General features: G+C 36.9%; 1 protein-coding gene, 1 long non-coding RNA gene and 1 pseudogene across 2 annotated transcripts in view; 2 read left to right on the top strand and 1 right to left on the bottom strand.

The window, feature by feature from the left end:
• DPY19L2 (dpy-19 like 2) overlaps positions 1-11,270 on the bottom strand; it is a 94,714-nt gene extending 83,444 nt beyond the window's left edge. Inside the window, exons 1-4 of the mRNA XM_059396584.1 lie at positions 10,585-11,270; positions 5,617-5,641; positions 4,225-4,312; positions 2,039-2,176 (exon numbers count right to left, since the gene is read on the bottom strand). Of these exons, the coding sequence (XP_059252567.1) occupies positions 2,039-2,176; positions 4,225-4,312; positions 5,617-5,641; positions 10,585-10,960 (627 nt within the window). The 5' untranslated portion in view covers positions 10,961-11,270. The remainder of the gene's footprint in view (positions 1-2,038; positions 2,177-4,224; positions 4,313-5,616; positions 5,642-10,584) is intronic.
• LOC132016968 (U4 spliceosomal RNA) lies at positions 811-940 on the top strand (annotated as a pseudogene).
• A 1-nt stretch (position 11,271) lies between the features above and the next one.
• LOC132015802 (uncharacterized) lies at positions 11,272-22,030 on the top strand. The gene is made up of 3 exons (XR_009403770.1): positions 11,272-11,473; positions 19,244-19,351; positions 21,944-22,030. It is a non-coding gene; the product is annotated as an uncharacterized LOC132015802 (long non-coding RNA).
• The last annotated feature ends 157 nt before the right edge of the window (positions 22,031-22,187 follow it).

Here is a 22,187-nt window from a genome sequence, read left to right as displayed (position 1 = left end):
GCAGAGAGCCCAATGTGGGGCTTGATCCCAGGACCCTGAGATCATGACCTGAGCCGAAGGCAGAGTCTTAACCCACTGAGCCACCCAGGCGTCCCAAGTTCTTGAATAAAAATAAGTTTGAAGACTAAAAGGAATATCATAGTACTGTCTGATGTGGTATTAAATGGATGTATAGGAAATATTTAAGATGATTATATTATAAAAGGGGAAGGGTAAAGAGAGGTACACTTGATATTAGCGAAAAGGCCGAGAAGCAATGAGGGTAAAGAGATGTAAAAGACAGATAAGGTTTCTGTACTTATTTGAACTAGTAAAATGATAACAGCAATAGACTGTAGAAGTTATGTATAGGTAATATTTCTAATACATAGCTACAACCACCACTAAAAACACTACATAAAGAGATACATTCAAAAAGGATAGATAAAATAGAATTTAAAAATCTTCAAATAACCCACAGGAAGGCAGAGAAAAGAAGAGAGAAATGAAAAATTAAAGATAAGCAGAAAAAATAAAAGACTGAAGCTGAAACAGATTAATAATTACATATGTATAAGTCATAAAATATAACAAATAAAAATATAATATAGACAGATTAAAAAACATGACTCAACTATAAGAAAAAGACTTCAAATATAATGATAAAGCCAGGTTGAAAATAGAAGGATGAAAAAACATATCATGTACATATTAATCAAATGAAAAAAGTTTGTTACTATCAAAAAATTAGACTTCAAGGCAAACAAAATTATAATCAAAGTGGGTAGGGTTATTATACATTGATAAAAATCTAACAAGAGGATGTAGCAATACTAAATGCACGTGTACTGTATAGTAGCCAATGAGGTTTATCCGAGGCGCGATTATTGCTAATTGAAAACTTTTCCCTAAATGCACGTGTACTGAACACACTGTTATAAAATATATGAAGAATAACTGACAGACCTAAAAGGAGAAATAGATGAATCCAGAACTATAGTTGGAGACTTTAGTATCCCTCTCCCAACAATGGATGGATTATCTAGACAGAAAATCAAAAAGATTCAGAAAATATCACCACCACTATCATTGCACAGGATCTAGTCAACATTTATAAAATACTTTACTCAATAACAACATGAAATGAGCTTTTTCAAGTGCTCACAGAATATGTCAAGATGAACCATATTCTGAGCCATAAAACAAACCTCAATAAATTTAAAAGAATCAAAATGATACAAAGTATATTTTCTAAACACAATGAATTTTTTTTAAGATTTTATTTATTTATTTGAGAGAGAGACAGTGAGAGAGAGCATGAGAGGGGAGGATGTCAGAGGGAGAAGCAGACTCCTTGCTGAGCAGGGAGCCCAATGAGGGACTCGATCCCAGGACTCCAGGATTATGACCTGAGTAGAAGGCAGTCTCTTAACCAACTGAGCCAACCAGGCACCCTAAACACAATGAATTTAAGCCAAAAATTAGTAACACAAAAATAAACAGGATATCTCCCAATACTTGGGAACTAAAAAAAACCACTTTTAAAAATCCATGATGCAAGGGGCCCCCTAGCTGGTTCAGTTGATAGAGCATGGGACTCTTGATCTTGGGGTTGTGAGTTCAAGCCCTGCACTGAGTGTAGAGATTACTTAAAATTTAAAAAAAAAAAAAAAAAAAAAAGTTTTTTAAAAAATCCATGAATCAAATAGAAAATCTCAAGGGAAATAAAAACATACACTAAGTTGATTATGAATGAAATACAAAGTTTTCAAGTTCAGCATCTAAGAAGCTTATTAGTTGCAACTCCATCCTAACAAGTAAAAAGCTGAACAAACTGAAAAATGAGCAACCCTTCTTAGATTCCTTCCTTTGACTTTATGTAAGCAGTTTCTGGCATCTTTAAAATTTAAGAGGAATTTTTGATACTCTGCCCAACTATAAGGACACATAAAATCAATAAGCCTTAAAGGTTCCCTCCTTTTTATAACATCACTGTATTTACTATTTTTACAATAAAAAAGGATCATTCCACAAATATTTTTCCCCAAATAGTACTCACCTCTGGATAAAGATGGAAGCGTTTCACTGTATTAATTACAAGGGGATATTCAGTAAGCCTGTCATTCATTATCATCCACAGTCCTTCCAAAAATGAAGGTGCTTCAATAATGGTCTTGAAGTAGGAATAATAAAGTCCCTTAAAATGCACAAATTGTTGATGTAATTAAATATGAAAATTTTTGAACAATTTCTTCTGAATAAAAGGAAAAATCAATAAAACGTCCTATTTCTCCTTGCTATTGCATTGTTGGGCTCAACAAAAGGCATGCCTTTTCAGGTTACCACTGTGCTATTCTTTCATATTTTCTGCATGTTTGAAAAAGAGTGGGAGGGATAGTTAAATGTTTTAAGGAGTTTTTCTGACCATGGCTTAAAACATGACTACAATATATTTTTAATTCCAGCACACCTGATTTTGCCACATTACGAGATGTCTAGAGGTTGAGATCTGATGAATTCTGGTATGAACAGAGATGCCTTCATGTCCTTGTGCAACTCTGCATATAGATAGTTACTTTTTTTCTACCTCTTAAGAAAACAGGCAATGATCATAAGCAAAAATGAGACAAAACTGGGCGCCTGGGTGGCTCAGTGGGTTAAGCCGCTGCCTTCGGCTCAGGTCATGATCTCAGGGTCCTGGGATCGAGTCCCGCATCGGGCTCTCTGCTCAGCGGAGAGCCTGCTTCCTCCTCTCTCTCTCTCTCTGCCTGCCTCTCTGCCTACTTGTGATTTCTCTCTGTCAAATAAATAAAAAAAAATCTTAAAAAAAAAATAAAAAAAAAAATGAGACAAAACTTAATGTTTGCAACTTACTTACTTCCTAGCTCCACCTAACAGCTCTGCACATGTCAAATGTTATGTCAAAATAAATGTCAATTGACTACTGTTGTTCAAGACACAATGCAGTCCTGAGAAAGGGATTAATTTAGTGTATTATTCCAGCACAGGAAATAATGACATTATTAGGCCAGCCAAAGCGCTGTTCAGTTAAAACTCAGAGATTAGTGAAAGCATGTTGTTTCATATTACTTTCTTCATCAATTTTCTGCTTTTCTTCCTAAAATCGAAAAGCAAATAAAGGGCCACACAGTTTGTAATACACGCTCCCAAAAATATTAAAATAATCTTTTAACTCTACACTCATGCATGCTTATACAACTACTTCATTATTAACAGATGAAGCAATGCCAGGCTACCAAGTTGAAGTTCTGTTTTAACTGATGTCTGAAAGAGCACTCCTCAGAGTTTTGACTGGTAAAATATGAGTTCACATAAGGATTGTTCCTTTTGGCTTATAAGGACAAGACAATAATACAACTAAAGGATATCTAATATGCATAAGCCACTATTTAGAGAAATAAGAAATACAGAGATATGTTTTTATTAATAACATCTATTGTTTTTGTGCCAAGTACTGTGTTAATGTGCTTCATTCATTATCTCCCTTCATAGTCAATAAAATCCTATAAAGCTAGCATTATTTCTAGACAACAGATGAGATCACTGAGGACCAGAGGTTAACTGCCTAGCCACACATAAGGAAGCAGAGACCTGCTATCTGAATCCAATTATCTGTCATCAACGACCAGACTCTGCCACAATTACACAATTTATTTAAGAATATCTTATATCCTCTTTTGGGAAATAATACCTACAAAACACTAAAACTTTAAATACCATGCAAATGCTCATGTATTCATTTTTTCAAAGAATTAAGTGGGAGGATATTAGGGTAAGATCTAAAAAGCCATGGTTAAGGTACCTCCATTAGACAAATCTGCAGAGACAGAAAGCAGAACAGAGGTTACAAGGGGCTGGGGAAAGAGTTAGTTTTAATGGGTATAGTTTCTGTTCAGGGTAATAAAGTTCTGGAGATGAATGGTGGTGAGGACAAGCAATTTCTGATAACATTCCGTATCCCTCTATCACTTCTTAAATGTTGTCTTCACTCTCCTTCTTCCACAGCTATTCTAATTGATCTTTTTTATATTAAAAGAGTCTGCATTAGAAAGGTAAGGTAATGAGATAAGTAAAAGAATCCCCAAACATTTTCTATTTACGTAATAAACCTAGGTTATAGCTTGAGAAACAGTGCAACAAAAATCCATTTCAGTTCCTAATAAATGTCCACCTTATAATCTTATTATTGTTAAACTACAAATTAATTTATTATAAGAAACTAACCATTTCAGTTCGAAAAGTCATCTCCCGTTCTAAAGATGATAGGTGGGAAAAATGACGATCGTTTTCAAAAAGTGTTACTAAATGTATCCTAGAAAAAAAATGAAGCACCATATTCTAAGAATAAGAACATTTCAAAACCAGTAAGTTAACTAAGTATTAAAGTACAAAAATCATAAAAGGAAAAAGAATATATTTTATAATAAATGAGATAATTTTATAATTTTCTTAGTAATTTGTGTATTTTTAGGCATTTATAATTTAGTTTAGCACATAGCTGAAATTCCTTAACTTCTTGGTTCTTAATTATAATTGTTTATCTAAACTCGTGTGGTTTCTCGGTCCCCTTCCACTCCATGCCTCTAAGTCAGAACAGAGGCAAGTTTTTAAGTTTCACAAGTGATTCTATTTTAACAGGTTTTAGAAATGTCTCTGTCACTGTTGAAAAACATTTGGAACATTGTTTTAAATAAAATTACTTTAAATTAAAGCAGTTTAAAAATAAAGAAAATACCATATAAGGGATCAACTTGCAAGTGCCAAGTGCCACTAATATGTGATTAGTCCAACTCAAGAAAAAGCAGTAGGCACTAAAAATGGGAGCATATGCAAAAGTAAAAATTAGTCAGCAACTATGCTACCCTACATTTAAATAATAGATGTTCCCAAATAAATAGAAAACAAAATTCCAAATACCAACCCTGTCTTCCACTCACCTTGATTCACATGTGAGGTGTATGTCAGGGTACCAACATCTTTAGGAAATATTTCTTCCCAGTACAGTCTTAGTTCTAAAATCACAATCTCCCTGCAGACTAAATGACCAGAGCAGCACTGTCCCAAGAGGATATGAACACACACTTCCCAAAAGTAAAAATTCCTGAGCTCAGGTAGAAATGAAAATATATCAGAGGAAAAATATTATTTTACTTATAATTTTTACAAATAGATGACTTGTGTAAAGTAAGGTACATTATACGCACTGAAAGGTTCATTTAATCTGTATTACTAACATCCAGTCTTTATTTTCATTTCTACCTGATTTCTAATTGACAGGTGTTACCTGTAAGCTTATGTCACTAAGAACACATGATTACTGTAAAAGAAGAGTTTAAGATGAAATAAACAAGCAAAGTACACTAGGAAAAGCTAGAGATTAAAGGAATAAAGTAGTGAATTCTTTGTTATCAGAAGAATATTTTAATTCCTAAGTGCTATTCCTCTAACACATCCATTTTGTAAATTTTGCTACACATACTTTTTAAAAAAAATTACGTGTAACCTGGTGCACATTCTACACACATAGCAAGTGGCTATTGTTTTATTGTACGCAAACAGCAATGTCAATTTTTAATCCATATGTTTTTATTTATTTGAAACTGAAACAAATCTTACCAGTGCAAAACTCCCACAAAGGCAGCTGGAAAAACAAAAAAAAAGTCATTAAAAGCTGCTTTATTATAATATACCTTTAAAACAACTATTTCAAATGTATTCCGTTATATTCCTGAAGAGGAGACACAGGAAGATGGCTAGCTAATTCTATCTATAAAATAGGAAAAATTTACAAACTGACATAAAACAAATTATGAGTAGTGCCTTCCCTCTGTGGGGGGAGGAGTTCAAGGAGCAAAGGGAAGTTTGGAAGACGATGCTGCATTTACATAACTTGCCAAAAAAGTGGTGAAATCATTAATGATTTTGTCCTTGACCTTGATTTTGAGGGGATTTTCAGTTTATTCTCTCTTCTCTCTCTTATTCTCTATTTCTTTATGTAAATTTTTTAAAACAAGCACATATATATATATATACACGGTGCTCAGCTCAGTCCTTTCAGAAGTGACTTTAGCTTACAGAAGCCATTCTAAACCATCTTCCCCAGGGCTCTTCAGAAATTGTTAAATGCAGGGAATCACTTCCTCAGCAGCACACCTGAAAGTCCCTATTTATGGAGTTTGGATTGCTCCCAGCCTAGTGGTCTGAGATTCATCAATCACCCAGCCTGATAAAGCATGAGGCTTTATCAGAGGGTATGGAGATGGGTCAAACAGGATCACTACTGTGGGTATGGGTTTCTGAGGAGCTCCTAACACTGTCTGTCCCCTTTGCTGGCTGGGATGCTGCTTGTTTTCAAGGATACCGTAAAACTGGAAGGGGACACAGGATAAGGCCAGATTAAAATGCCACCAACCCTGCTGTTCTTATACAATTGCAGTCATGTTTTTGAATACACGCTCTTTAGAGTAAACCTTTGGTTAACAAAGTTTTGAAAAGCTGATTCTGACAATTTTCCAAATATTTTGGTCACTATCCTGGAGCAGTAAATTTACTCAGCTATTCCTAAAGTCCTGTCTCCCCTCCAAGACTTTATAATAGTACTTCCTACTAATGTCCCAATATACTTGGCAAGTCATTTTAACAAACCACCAATTTTAGCCTCTCAAAAATTCAAGAAATTATCTTGACTAAGAAAATAAATGTGAATCGATAAAGAAATTAATAAACTATAACTTTGGAAAAAAATTCCCAATCATGCTTCTCCAGCTCTTGTTCCCCATATTCCTAACCACCCTGGGCTCATTCCTACCACTCTTCAATACTTCTCAGAAGACCATGATCAGCAAACTACAGCCCATGGTCTGTTTCTGTACTGTCCACAAACTAAGAATGCTTGTCACAATTTTAAAGGGTTGTACAAATATGGAAGAAGAAGAATAAGCAATGGCGACCATATGTGGCCTGTGAAGCCTAAAATATTTACTACCTAGCTCTTTATAGAAAAAATACATACTCACTACATATGTTAGCTCTTTCTAAAATGTAATATACCCTGAACCACTTTGAAATTAGACCTATACTTTTTTTCTAAAATTGAAACAGATGCCTTTTTGATAAGGCTTCATTAGCTTTAAGATACATATGCCATCCTATTTCAACCATATTTCTGTTCTCATTCTTACTCTCTAGACAATCACATGTATTGGCAAAAACTCTTAAAAATGATGTTAAAGGAAAGGGAAAAGATCAAATATCTTACTAAATCCATCTAGCCTTCCATATATCCTCAAAATACTCTTGTGTCTTTCATTCCCTCCCTGACTCCACACTCCACACCTGAAAAAATGATAAAGTGTAATGATTCCAATATTCTAAATGCACGAAGTGCTTATCACAGCCTCTTCCAAAGATGTGATAAAAAGCATGTCTCCAGACGCCTGTATCCTGTCAATCTCACCTCTGAAAGGGACCTAGCCTCAAAGTTCATTGAAAGAGAGATCATCTGATCCAAGTTCTCCCAACTTCTCTTATATCCATTTTTAACATTTCTGTACATACTAATCCTTGTTTTCTATTCTCTACCATCTCAGCCAAGGAAGTATCTCTTCTCATTTCCAGTTAGCTTCTCAAATTTGTGTCTCTAATTCCACCCTTCTCAAATATTCCAAGACTTGGCTCCATCAACTATTTCCTCTCGTATAACCTAATCTCACCCTCTCCCCAAGATCTTTCTCTATAGCCTTCAATTCTCCTAAGCCTTAAAACATTTCCATTGATCTAAAAGCCCTTCAAACTATGACATATTCTGCCCCCCCCACTTGCTGATGATCTTCTTAGCCAGCTTCTTTCTTCTAAGTTCCTATATCTTAAAAAAAAAAATGACCAATGACATTTTAGTTAGCAACATCAATGGCCTCTTTAAAGTCTTATGTCTTTCAAACCTCTCTGTAGGATCTTGGATTTCTTCGTCTTTTATTACACCAACTCTTCCAGTTCTTCCACACTTTTGACCACTCTATTTTAAATGCTTTTCTGCCTTTTCCTTTTCCTCTCATCTCTTAACACTAAGTATAAGGGGTTTTCCCAAATATCTCTGTTTTGCCCACTTTTTTTTCATTGGGAATCAATCTTCAAGTTTCAATCCACTTCTGCATGGATAATTCCCAAATCTACAGTCCTCACTGCTAAACTTTCTCTTTCCTTCCACCTCACCACCTACCCAGTCCTCACAAGATGCTTCCATTGCTCTCACCTCTGTCCTCTCTTCTCCATTCCTGTTGTTAACAATCTCATTAAAACCTGGATTTTAAGTTTCAGGATTAAACTTAACTTAATTAAGTTTAACTTAATTAAACTATTGCCTGGATTCCAGTATTCAATTATTTCTTTCTCCTTCTTTTTTCCACCCATCTCCAGTCTATTTTACAAACCACTGTTAGGTTAATGATGTTACTCTTTTTTTCTCCTAATTTTTAAAATTTATTTTCAGCATAATAGTATTCATTATTTTTTCACCATACCCAGTACTCCATGCAATCCGTGCCCTCTATAATACCCACCACCTGGTACCCCAACCTCCCACGCCCCCGCTCCTTCAAAACCCTCAGATTGTTTTTCAGAGTCTATAGTCTCTCATGATTCACCTCCCCCTCCAATTTCCTCCAACTCCCTTCTCCTCTCTATCTCCCCATGTCCTCCATGCTATTTGTTATGCTCCACAAATAAGTGAAACCATATGATAATTGACTCTCTCTGCTTGACTTATTTCACTCAGCATAATCTCTTCCAGTCCCGTCCATGTTGCTACAAAAGTTGGGTATTCGTCCTTTCTGATGGAGGCATAATACTCCATAGTGTATATGGACCACATCTTCCTTATCCATTCGTCCGTTGAAGGGCATCTTGGTTCTTTCCACAGTTTGGAGACCATGGCCATTGCTGCTATAAATACTGGGGTACAGATGTTACTCTTTTTAAAAGTTATTCAATGTTAACATTGTGAATGTACTAAATGCCACAGAATTATTGAGTTTAAAATGGTTAATTCTGTATGATGTGCATTTCGTCGTCTTTTTTTTTTAATTAATTTTTTATTTTTTATAAACATATATTTTTATCCCCAGGGGTACAGGTCTGTGAATCACCAGGTTTACACACTTCACAGCACTCACCAAAGCACATACCCTCCCCAATGTCCATAATCCCACCCCCTTCTCCCAAACCCCCTCCCCCCAGCAACCCTTAGTTTGTTTTGTGAGATTAAGAGTCACTTATGGTTTGTCTGCATTTCGTCTTCTTAAAAAAATTTTTTCTTAAAGAATCAATCAGTGCTTTCTACAGAATTAATTTCAAATTCCTCAAATGAAGTTTTGAATTAGACTTTTCACTGCTGGTCCCCGCCAACCTTTTGAACTGCCTTTCCACTTCTTCCTCCTTTTGTATCTTTCCTTTCCACCTTACTTTACCTTCAGGTTTTCTGACTTCTTTGACATCAATTATGCCATTCTACTGGCCTCTAATACTTGTTCTCTGCCTCACACATCCAAATGTTAGCCTTAATGTCACAATTCTAATCCCACCTTTTCCTAAAAGTCTTCTCTGATCTCAATTCCCACCTCCCATCGTAAAGTACTAGCTTGCTCTTCTGAACTCTCTTAGCACTTAATATGCTGGGTCATTATTTCACACAGCACTCACTGAGCACTGCCTTCAGTGTGCCAGACATGGGTGCTTAGGATCTTGTGTTTGGGACAGCAAAACGGCCTGTATCAAGAGCATTCTGATTCTGGATATGGGATGTTATCTATTGCCTTAGTTAGACACCTGATAAAACTTAAGTGTGAATTCCCATCTATTATTCCTCTGGTATTTGCAACACCCCAGATGTGGAGACTCCTTCTTTAACATCAGCAGTCAACTTATGATGAAAAGAAATCACAACAACTTACAATAGTAGACATTTCTCTATGTTTCAATGTCTATCAGTAGCCAATATGATCAAGGACTAGGCTCAAATTTGATTCTAATGAAACAGGAACAACATTTAAATTAACTCAAAGCAACAGAAAAGGAAGAATGTAAATGAAGAAAAATCTTTCAAGTGCTTAAACTAGAAGAAAAGTCCCCAAATCTAGGCAGTGAGGTTCCACAGCAAAATGAAAGTAAATATATATTTATATTTATTGTCTGATGAGACAATATATTGTCTGATTTGACCTTATTTCCACTATTAAAGATTTTCAACTAATTAAGCAACGTTTTATTTTGCTTTATTTAAGATACAAACAGAGCATACTTGCCCACCATTATTAAACCTGCGATAAATGGTTGCCCTGACTAAAATGATATTTTGTTGGTGACAAAGGGGTGATCACTACACCCCAAAACCCTGGAAAATATTTTAAAACAAGAGCAAAGGGAGCTGGAACTCTTGTCGGGAATTTTCTCGAGCTTGGACATTGTCATTAGGACGGCTAAGCTTGTTTGTTAAACTGATCTGTAAGACTCGCCCAAACCACCTGATACCCCAGGCTCAGAGGGCACCCGCCGGCGTTGCCACGGCCTCTCCCGGGCCGTTCTGCTCACCTATGGCCAGAGAGGTCCTGCTGTTGAGCTGCCGTCTCCGCAACTGCTGCACCTTGTCGCGGAGCTGCTCCAGCAAACAGTTGAGGAACTGGAAGCGGCCGAGAAGGAGGGTCTTTGCGACCACCTCCATTTGCATGCAATTCTGCGCGTTCGGATTTCGGGTCCTCCGCGGCGAGTAGTCCCGGGCGCCCCCCGGCAGGTTCCCCCCGCCTACGGGCAACGGAGGCTGCGGCTTTTCCACCTGCGCCTGCGGCTCCTCCATCTCCGGCTCCCCGGCTCCGGTGGCTCGGCGTCGCCGCCTGGACGGCATGGCGCGGGAGGAGTGCGCCGGCTCTGAAGCCGCTTCTTTGAGCTTACTCCTCGTCTGCCCGACCATTTTCTCATAGTCCCTGTTCGGACGGAGCTGTGTCTCTCTGGCGCGGGCCCCGCCCGGTCGGGCGAGGTCCGTAGGGCCCTAGTTCGGCTCACAGCCTCAACGACTGGTCCCGGCCACCGTTGCAGGCCGCCCGGTCGTCATGACGACCGGAAAAGCTGAAGGGCGGGGCGTGAGATCCCGGCGGCCCTGCGCTGCTCGAGCGTCCTCCACGCGCCCCGCGCACCGTCTCGGCGCGCAGGCCACGCGCACGGCCTTAGGACTCTGCGTCACGTGCATCCCCCCCCCCAGGCGCACCGTCCGTCGCGCGGCGCCGGCGCACTGGTCCACGCAAATCCCGCGCGCATCTTCGCGCGCCCGAAGCCTTGTGCCCGGCTGGGCTGCAGGGTCCGACCCGCTGAGGGGGAGGTCGGAGGAACTCTCTTCGATTTTTTTCTTTTTTTCGGGTACAGGCTTAGCCTTTTTATTTTTTACCAAAAGGTCATTTCTACCGCAACGTCTGGAAGTAATTAAAAGGTAAGAGATCTTACTTGAAAGAAAGAGCCATAGAGCGGGGGAAGAAAGGGGTGCGCCTCCCACTTTGGGAACAGCTTTCTCCCTGCCCTAAACACTTTGCACTGGACATTGAGTTTCTCCTACATAGTGGGATTGGCCCAAGGCCATAGGCAACATGTGGCAGAACAGGCCGCGCCAGGTGAGTCTACCTTCAAGGCCCCGGGTTGGCCCAACAGCTGGCTGATACCGGCTTTCCCCTTGGAGGAAGGCGTTTATAAATCCATTTTTGAAGTATGTGGGCCTTGAAATTGAAAGTGATTTAGTCAGAGAAGAAAATGTGTTTATGAAGGAATAGCAGAGAAATGCAGTTCAGGACATATGGACAAAACAATAGGCAAGTACAACAAAGGAGAGGAACTTTCCAGAAGGAGCCAGTTGGGAGGGGTTATTTTGAACAAAAATCCACCGGACAACATTAAGAGTGCACGGTGGAGAGGACTTCTCATTGGAGGAGTTGCCGGCTTAGCGAAGTTCTTGCGGGAGATAAAATTTACACCTTTTCCTGTTAGGGCTTTTAAGGGAGGATTCTATGTAGTTTTTGAGTCTTCCGTTGGGGGTCTGTGGTTCACTTCCACTGGCACAGTGAGGGAGCTCCCCCTTCTGGCCTATAGACTCCATTTGGAATGAGGGTTCCTTTTTTTTTTTTTTTTTTTTTTTTAAAATACCATTTTTTTTTATTATTTTTTTAATTTATTTTCAGCATAATAGTATTCATTATTTTTGCACCACACCCAGTGCTCCATGCAATCTGTGCCCTCTCTAATACCCACCACCTGCTTCCCCAACCTCCTACCCCCCCACTCCCCCCCCCCACTTCAAACCCCTCAGATTGTTTTTCAGAGCCCACAGTCTCTCATGGTTCACCTTCCCTTTCAATTTTCCTCAGCTCCCTTCTCCTAACTCCCCATGTCCTCCATGTTATTTGTTATGCTCCACAAATAAGTGAAGACATACAAATGGCTATCAGACACATCAAAAAATGTTCATCATCACTAGCCATCAGGGAGATTAAAATTAAAACCACATTGAGATACCACCTTACACCAGTTAGAATGGCCAAAATTAGCAAGACAGGAAACAACACGTGTTGGAGAGGATGTGGAGAAAGGGGAACCCTTTTACACTGTTGGTGGGAATGCAAGTTGGTGCAGCCACTTTGGAGAACAGTGCGGAGATTCCTCAAGAAATTAAAAATAGAGCTTCCCTATGACCCTGCAATTGCACTACTGGGTATTTACCCCAAAGATACAGATGTACCCCAATGTTTATAGCAGCAATGGCCACGGTCCCCAAACGGTGGAAAGAACCAAGATGCCCTTCAACGGACGAATGGATAAGGAAGATGTGGTCCATATACACTATGGAGTATTATGCCTCCATCAGAAAGGACGAATACCCAACTTTTGTAGCAACATGGACAGGACTGGAAGAGATTATGCTGAGTGAAATAAGTCAAGCAGACAGAGTCAAGTTTGAGGTTTTCCTTTTATTAATTTTCACAGGTGAAATTATGTGTCCCAAGAATGTTGCCAAAACAGAATTCCTTGAGCATAGAATCATTGTGCTCAGTGCTCTCACCTTCCTAAACCAGACCCTACCAAGCCCCACAGTCACTACATAGCCATACATGATGCCATAGCAGCTGGCAAAGCTTTATGGACAGGGTTCATGGGTATTTTCCATGTCCTCTGGCCCCACTGGAGTCCACACTGTTTCACTTTCCATTTGTTTTGAACTCCCTAATCCCCACCTCCCCCCTCTAATAATCTATGGCTCATTATGGTCAGATTAATTTTCCGGATACAACATCTCTCAGAAATGTTCGTGGTTCTCATAGTCCACAAATGAAATGTAGTGCCTTCAATAATCTGCCCCAATCTGCCTTTTCAACTTTAATTTTCCACTTCTGTGGACACAGATCTTCCATTAATTTTGAGTCAGTTTAGAAGGAGTTTGAATTACTTTCTCTGGAGGTCATGAGATTTCATAACTATCCCTTTACTCATACCAGAAAACTACCATATGCATTTCTCCATCCCTGCCCATCTGAATTCTTTCACCTTCCAAGCCCCAGCCTACATTAATTCCCCCTTCTCTAAAGGTTTAAAGCAACTATTGACCATAGTATTCATCTTGTTACTTATTTAAACTCAATAAATACCGTTACGAATTTGTTTTGTAAGCTTTTTTTTTTAGGGAGCATTTCTACATTCCTGGCACTGTGGATTTTTTCTTTATTTTCTTTCTTTCTTTATGTTTTTTGGTGCTTAAAATATTGTCTCATTTAATTCATATAGTAACTTTGTACAAGTTAGAAAACTGAGGATCAGGGTTATAGTAATTTGCCCAAGTTTTAACAGTTAATAAATTGTCCAATAGTGAGTTTAAAATGAAAGGTGTTTATAGGGTGGCTGATAAAAATATATTATTGAATAAATACGCAAATTCAAAATAACTTATTTTTATGTTTTAATATTTTTGAGAACAGTAAGTGGAATGTTATATTATTTTTATTAGAGTTATATTCAATTCATAAAATGAACTGGGTAGATTTGGACTTTTTTGTATTAGAGCACCTGGTTTGGGAACCTTTTTTATCCGTTAATCTTTCAGTTTCCTTCATGGTTATTGGTCTATCTACATTGTCTGCCTCTTCCGGGGACAATTTGAGAAATTTGTATTTTCCCATAGACGTTTCAAGTTGGCTGAATTCTACATCCTACTCTACCTGGGGTTAATATGGATATGTGTGTTTAAAAAAAAAAAAAAAGTGCCCGATGTATCTGTTTATCTTTAAACTCTCTGTGATTTTAATAGATGTGCTTCTTTTAAGCTCTATGTTGTTGAATATTTTTAAGATAATCTGAGGGTCCTTGTTTATATAGATTATTCACTTAAGTGATTTTATATACTTTATGTTTTTTTTCATGAGGGGTGGGCACTTTTGTGGGAAGGAAGAAGTGGCTGCTACTGGGATGTTGACCAGATGTCATTTTCAGTGCCATTTTCCTGTACAGTTCTGTACTGAACATTCTGATTTTGGTTTCCTACCCTTCGGATTATGTTCCCTGTTTCTTATGTTACACTTTTTGGTCAATTTGTTTGCTTCCTGGAATTTCCAGTTGTCTCTTGGATCACTCAGTGTATTAACAGAATAAAGCATATTCTTATATCGTTTGTTTAGCCCTTGAAAGTACTAATCTGGTCACTTTTTTCATTTAAAATTAATTTTTATTAGAATGTTCATTGTATGTAAACCTGGCGATTCACATACCTGTACCCCAGGGGATAAAAATATATTATATGTTTATAAAAAATAAAAAATTTTAAAAAAAGAATGTTCATTGTATTATTATTTCTACTGGCAAAAATTAGAAACAATCTCAACATCAAATAATGAATTATAGAACACTCATGCAGTGAAGTGTCCCCAAATTGACATATTCATTCATTTGAATATTTAATAATATTGAAAATACTCATGATATAGTGCTTAAGGTGTAAGAAGCAGGATGTATATGATTTAGGCATATAGTAACTACATGATTAAGTATATGGCAAGTTCCATTTTAAATCTTTTACATAGTGTACTCATACATGGAAGATTACTGTGGTATGACCTTAAGCTAGTAACATAGCCACTCTAATATTAATCTTCTGAAAAATGCTAAAGCACCTAAAACAAAGACATGCTTAATTTTTTTAAAAGTTCCTATATCTTGCTCTAGATTGACCATATTAAAATTATACTGGTCAGTATTACTTAATATTTTGCTAACCTGAATTCTTTTTCATTAAATTATATTTCTATGTAGTTCTATTACTAGACAGTAATATGAGTTCTAGGTTCATTAAACTTTAAAAAAACTGAGAGACAGTTGCATAAATACGCGTTTTCTTACTAAGAAGAGGAATAGATTTGTATATGTGAGGGAAAATATGGCTGAATAGAATCATGGCACATTTTCATCTTTCTATAACTTCCAACAGCAGTCACTTATTTTACTTAGTTATTTTGAACAGTTATTTGAGTTGTATTTTAGCTACATTCTTATTAATGACAATACCTTAAACCAATATGCCTGATACTTATCTATAATGAACTGATCATTAAAATAAAACATTATAATTTGAAGGGCACCTCAGTGGCTCAGTGGGTTAAGCCACTGCCTTTGGCTCAGGTCATGATCTCAGGGTCCTGGGATCAAGCCCCACATCAAGCTCTCTGCTCAGAGGGGAGCCTGCTTCCCCCTCTCTCTCTGCCTGCCGCTCTGCCTACTTGTGATCACTTTCTCTCTCTCTCTGTCAAATAAATAAAATCTTTTAAAAAACCATAATTTGATATAATACAATATATTCTTGAATATTATATCCTATTTAAAGTGAATATGCCTCGTGATTTAGCAAATCATTTCTCTTACATAGAGATTTCTAATTCAGTCTGTTATATAAAATTCATTTGTTTTCTCTTTGTCTCTCTTAGTAAAGCCATTTTTAACCCAAAAAAATGCAGTGAAACAAAATAACCAGCAGATGGCAATAATGCCTTATAAATTAGAATTTTTTAAATTTTGGTAGTTTTTAAAATTTGTTCTTAAAAAAAGAAAAAAATCACTGTTCTTGTAATAAATCAGTTTACTAAATATGACATGTAGGGAAACTCCAAATTTAATCCCACATAAAAATAATTCTGTTGCATATTTTATATATCAAATGATTAAGATACTCATGACCAACATTTGGTTTTTGAAATAATAATGACTGCTTAAATTTATTCAATTAATTTTTTATCAAATTCAAATGTTTGAACTTTACATAAATATAAAATGAAGTGGATAGCTAAGTTATATCTATATCTAGCTTGATTATATGGATCAGGAAAAAGAGGTAGTTCAGTGAACATCATTTTGAAAAGGTTAAATTTCCACTATAATTTAATAATTTACCAAACCAATTTCACTTTAATTAATACTCTTCTGCATAAAAGATGGGTTTTTATCTGTGTTGTTTCAGTTTCTTATACATTAAGGTACTTTTTTCCTCTTCAGCGGTACAAGGAGTAGGAATTGGTGTCAAAGTGTGTACCTCTAGCCTGTCACCATTAGATACTTCCAAAGATGGTAGCAGAGTTTTTAGGATCTCATAATTATGTCAACTGTAATTGAACTGCATATCTGGGATTCTTTTAGAGCCATTTTATTTAGTCATTTCTTCCTTTCAGTTAAGAAGTTTTAGAAGGGTGAACCAAATGAAATTCTTCTTCTATTTTTATAGGACTTCCTATAAAATTGCAAAGACAAAAAAACCTTTTAATTTAATCATGTATGTCTCTCTTTTTTTTTTTTTTTTTTTTTGTCTCCAAAAAATAGGATATCTATAGGTATGTGCTTCTTGGTGACTGTGGGTTTTCTAATTGGTCTGTTTCTATATGTTAAAAAATCTTTCAAATTCTTCTTCAGCAAGTTGCCTCCACTAAAAGAAATGTTTTTGCACATGTGTATTTTATAAAACATCTACTTCAGTGTAAAACTGTTACACATCTTGGATTGATTCATTTTTTGAATAGTATGTTTGATGCTGTTGATTTACTTTATAGATCCTCCTTTAGTTCTAGTTGGATGCAGATGCTGCTTCATAGGAGAAAATGGAAAGTCACCAGGTTGTGGCTAAGCATACAGCTTGAACGTAAACACGTCTGTATGTAGTGCTTTGCATGAGGCTGCCTTTTCATCCACATGAGAAAGGTACCATTGGTAAGCTGGAATTTCTAGGAGTTTTAGTCTATTTTCTGTGTCCTCAAGGGGCTTATTCTCTTTCTAAAACTGGAGCTCCTTCTGCCATCAATACTCTGCTCAGTTGTTACCAAGCCTATATTAGATGAAATGAGATCTCTTTGCCCTTGATAGCTTTATATAGGCAGAGTTCATTCAAAGTCTTTGATTCTGATTAGTATTTGTACAAATACTAAAGTAGCAAGAAAAATATGCATCTTGAGTCATACAGTGCCCTGTATCCAACTCTCTCTCTTCTTACCACTGCTTCCCTTCTCTCCTCATTTGTGTCCAGCTGCATTTGGATTCCACCCTGAGGGTATTCCTCTCTGCAGTCTACCCCACAGTTTATCCTCATCCTGTACTCCAGTTGTTACACTTCACTGTCAGTCTAGATGAGCTAAACCTATCTCCCTCTAACCTGTTTAGCCCAGCCCCAACCTGGCCTCCCCTCCATCCCTGGTCTCTGTTCTGGGTCCTCCCTGCTGTCCAGTCTTTTGGTATCATGGACTGCATTACTTCTATGCTATAGCAGAACTAAGTTGGAACCAGACTATAAGGGAGAAGGAAAAATATCCCTAAGTGAGTGATAAGTTTTTACATTAAAACCACCAGACTCTTGCTTTGGGCAGCAGAGTCCTGCTTTCACATAAATATTGACCCATCCCCAAAAGATAAATTTCCCATTTTTTGCCATAACCTAAAACTCTTCTTGAGATGCTTACCAGTGACAGTAGTATAATCTACTAAGAGAGAATTTGTTGGGTTATGAAGGTTTTCTATTTCTTGATTAAAGTTGTTTATATGAGTTCAGTAAAGGTAATGTAGACTTTCAAAAAATCTCTTAAAATTTAGAAATATTTGAGGGGGTAGCATGGTATCTCAGTTACAAGTACAGACAGGATTTGAATCCTGGCCATCTTGCCGATCTACATTCTGAGCACTAGTTTTCTCTACACCATAGCTTTTTCATACCTCAAATGGAAATAATACTAGCTCCTACTTCAGAGAACTGTTGCATAGCTTAAATAATGTATATAAAGTGCATAGATATAGCAAATGTTCTATAAAAGATAGAAGTTAATGACATATCAAGGCTCAGGGAAGAGAGGGAATTATTTATATTGTATTTTTCCTGCCCTAGGGAGTCCAAAGATTTAGTTACGATTCTTTCTAGGAAAAAAACCTGGAGGGGATAAAAATAAATTAATATAAGTGGAGGGCCTAAGGCCATACAGTGCTATCAAATAGGCAGTATTATCTTCCTTTTACAGGCTAAAAGAAAAAAAAAAATGAGGTCAGGAGAGGATTCTAGAATGCCCACTCTTAACTCACAAGTATGTAAGATTTATTCCTCTTGAAGTCCTCAAAGTTGACAAGTTGGATGCTAAAAATGAAAATAAAATATTTGCTGCATAGCTTTTTCTATTATGTTTTAAAGTAACAGTGAGGTATAATTCATATACCATAGAAGACATTCTTTTAAAGTGTAGAATTCAGTGATTTGAGTATATTCACAAAGTTGTGCAACCATCACTACTAGTTCCATGTTTTCACTACCCCCAAAAAAGGCCCCCATGCCCATTGGCAGTAATTCTCATTCCTCCTTCCTCCCAGCCCCGGGTAACCATTAATCTGCCTTCTATCTCTATGACTATACCTATGCTATCTATCTCTATGACTATACCTAAGCTAGGTATTTCATATAAATGGAATCAAACATGTGGTTTTCTGTGTCTGGCTCCTTTTACAGGTTTTCAAGGTTCATCCACGTTGTGCTATTTATCAGTACTTCATTTCTTTCTATACCCAAATATTCCATTGTATAGATATGCCAGATTTTACCCATTCACCAGTTGATGAACATTTGGGCTTTTTCTACATTTGTCTATTATGAAAAATGCTGCTGTGATATTCATGTAGAAGTTTTTATGTGGACATGTGTTTTCATTTCTCCTAGGTATTTCCCTAGGAGCGAAAGTCCTGGGCTGTATGGCACCTCAGTTTAACCTGTTGATGAATTGCCAGGCTGTTTTCCAAAGCGGTGCACCATTTTCCCAACACCGAGGTACAAGATTTATTTTCTTGAGCCTCTATTGTTTGTTAATCTACTTGTCTATTTTTCACCAATACCATACTGTCTTTATTACTTTAATTTCATAGTAAGTTCTGAAGTCAGGTGTGGCCAGCCTCCAACTTTGTTCTTCAGTATTTTTTGGCTATTCTGGGTCTCTTGCCTTTCCATATAGAATGAGTTTGTTGGTACCCACAAAAGCTGTTGGGATTTTGATTGGGATTATGTTCAATCTATAGATCAAGGGGAAAAGAACTGACATTTTGAGAATATTGAGTTGTCTTACCCACAAACATGGAATATCTCTCTATTTATTTAGATCTTTGATTTCTTTCATCAGAGTTTTATAAAGTTTTCCTCATATAGCTCTTGTACATGTTATATTTATATATATATGTAATATGCATATATTACATATATATATATATAAATACTTCAGTATTTTCTTTTGGCTTTTTGGGTGCCTATAATAAATAGTGTTGTGTTTTTATTTCAAATTTCAATTGTCCATTGCTGATATACAAGAAAACAATTTACTTATTTATATTAATCTTGCATTCTACAACCTTGATGTAATTTCTTACAAGTTCTATGAGTTTCTTTGTTGGAAGCATGTTAATGTTCTATGTTTTTTAAAAAGTCAAGAAGAATGAAAAGAAAAAAATTCTTTAAAATTGTAAGCACCTGGCTGGCTTAGTTGGTAAAGCATGTGACTCTTGAACTTGGGGTCATGAATTCAAGCCCCATGTTGGGTATAGAGCTTACTTATTAAATAAATAAATAAATTTTTATTATTAAATGTTTATTATTAAGAAAAAAACCTATTAGAAACTGGAAAGTGAACCCAGTTGTATTGTGAATGAGTGACATAACTATACAGGGGGATAAAAAAGAAACTGATCTAAGTAACTGCTAAATGTGTGACCTGATTGTATTCCCTTAGTTGGGGGTTGGGTGGCAGGGAGCAACTGCAAACAAAAATTGAACTCTTTTTAGGTTTGTTTATTGAAGTTTTATGAGTGAAGCAGTATGAAATTATTCGGGGTATATGGTAGAATTGAGTAAGTATGTTGATGTTGGGATTCAGAGTTCTCCCTGTGGAAGAAGACACATACAGATATGGAATAGGTCAAAAGCAAGGGGAAAAGTCCCCTAGTGGGAGTGCACTGGAATTGGAAATAGCAGTATAACCCCATGATGTCTTATACATCCTGTACACACACCCATGTGTATATGTTTATATACATATATATCCCCAATTCTGTTGGCTGAGTTGGCCTAGACACAAACATACCCTAGTGATCACATCTGGCATCCAGATTTTGGTTTCTAATATAGTTCCTCAACTAAAAGGAATCTGATTCCCTGGAGAAATAACTGGTTCCAGAAAGCATACAAGATGAGCCTTGAACAATGTGTTATGCCAGAAACTGAAGTGCAAAAACATACACACTAAAAAACCAATTAGGGCATGTCAAAAGGACACAGGATCCAATTTGAGGGGCTCAAGATGACCAAATCTGGGGTGATTTGAGCATTAAGATAATTAAGAATGGTAATAAATCATAAAATATTGAAAAACAGGAGTTCTTTTGCCATGAAAGAGATAGGCCAAAGAACTGTACTAGCTTAAAGGACTGAAGAAGCATGATAACTACAAGCAAGATGCACTCCTGCACTGGATCTGTGCTGAAGGAAGAAATATTCCACAAAGGACATCACTGGGTCATTTGACAAAATTTGAATACAGATGGTAGAACACGGCATTTTACCACTGTTAATTTTCCCAAATTGGTAACTCTCCTGTGGCTATTTAATGAAATCATCTTGGTTTTAGGAAGTGCACTTTGAATTACTTAGGGATAGTGAAGCATGATATGTGAAGCTTACTCTCAAATGGAGGAAAACAATTTGTATATATTACATGTGGTGGGGGTCCTACATACACTACCTCAGTGTGAATGCAAATGACCAACCAAATGGGGGGAAGTTCACAATGGGTGAATCTGGGTAAAGAGTATTTCTTTATACTCTTTATACAGTGTTTCTTTATACTGTCCTTGCAGCTTTTCTGTCACCTTGGATTTATTCCAAATAAAAGATTTTTTTAAAGGTTGGTGTTTGGCATGCACAAAAAATTAAGAATAATAGAGCAGTCTTCTGAAAGCAGAAAGTATGATAATGTCAGATATTCTGAAGGACTGCCATGTGGAAGGATTAAGACTTTGAATTTAGCTAATCTTATTTTATATCGGCCTGCTTTGTGTAATACCATTATAGCACATTCAAGAGTTCAGGGCTGGAATGAGAGGTAGTTCTTTAAGCTTTATGGAGTCTTCAGTATTATTCCGTACAGAGAGGTGCAAAGTCCCATGATTCTAAGTGTTCATCAGGAGTGAATGAGTGAAAGGGATTAGGTGTAGAACGGGAACCAGTGGGAACTTGTGAACAGTGTCTTCTCTAGAGGCTTCCAGATACAATTAAAGACAAAAAACAAACTCTGTATAGCAATCTTGTTGGCTGTGTCTGGCCTGGGAGTGGCCAGCTATGACCCCTAATCTTACCTAACCCATTTTTATTTTCCAGATGAGCGAACGGATACCAAAAGTCACGAAGCAAGTATGTGATAAAGAAAGGTGTAAATGTGTGCATATATATCAAAACACACCATTTTTTAATGAAAGAAATTAATATCCGCACATGTGTACTTCTGTACAATTTTGGGTAATATATAATTTTAAGCTGTTTACAAATAACATGTAATGCTTCAAATATTACATAATGTTGATAATACATTTCTAGCAGAAATAAATATATTGCACTTAAAAAG

The sequence above is a fragment of the Mustela nigripes genome, chromosome 4, assembly GCF_022355385.1.
Source record: "Mustela nigripes isolate SB6536 chromosome 4, MUSNIG.SB6536, whole genome shotgun sequence".
Classification (NCBI taxonomy): domain Eukaryota; kingdom Metazoa; phylum Chordata; class Mammalia; order Carnivora; family Mustelidae; genus Mustela; species Mustela nigripes.
Note: the sequence above shows the minus strand (reverse complement) of the source record. Positions and strands in the feature narration are given on the sequence as shown.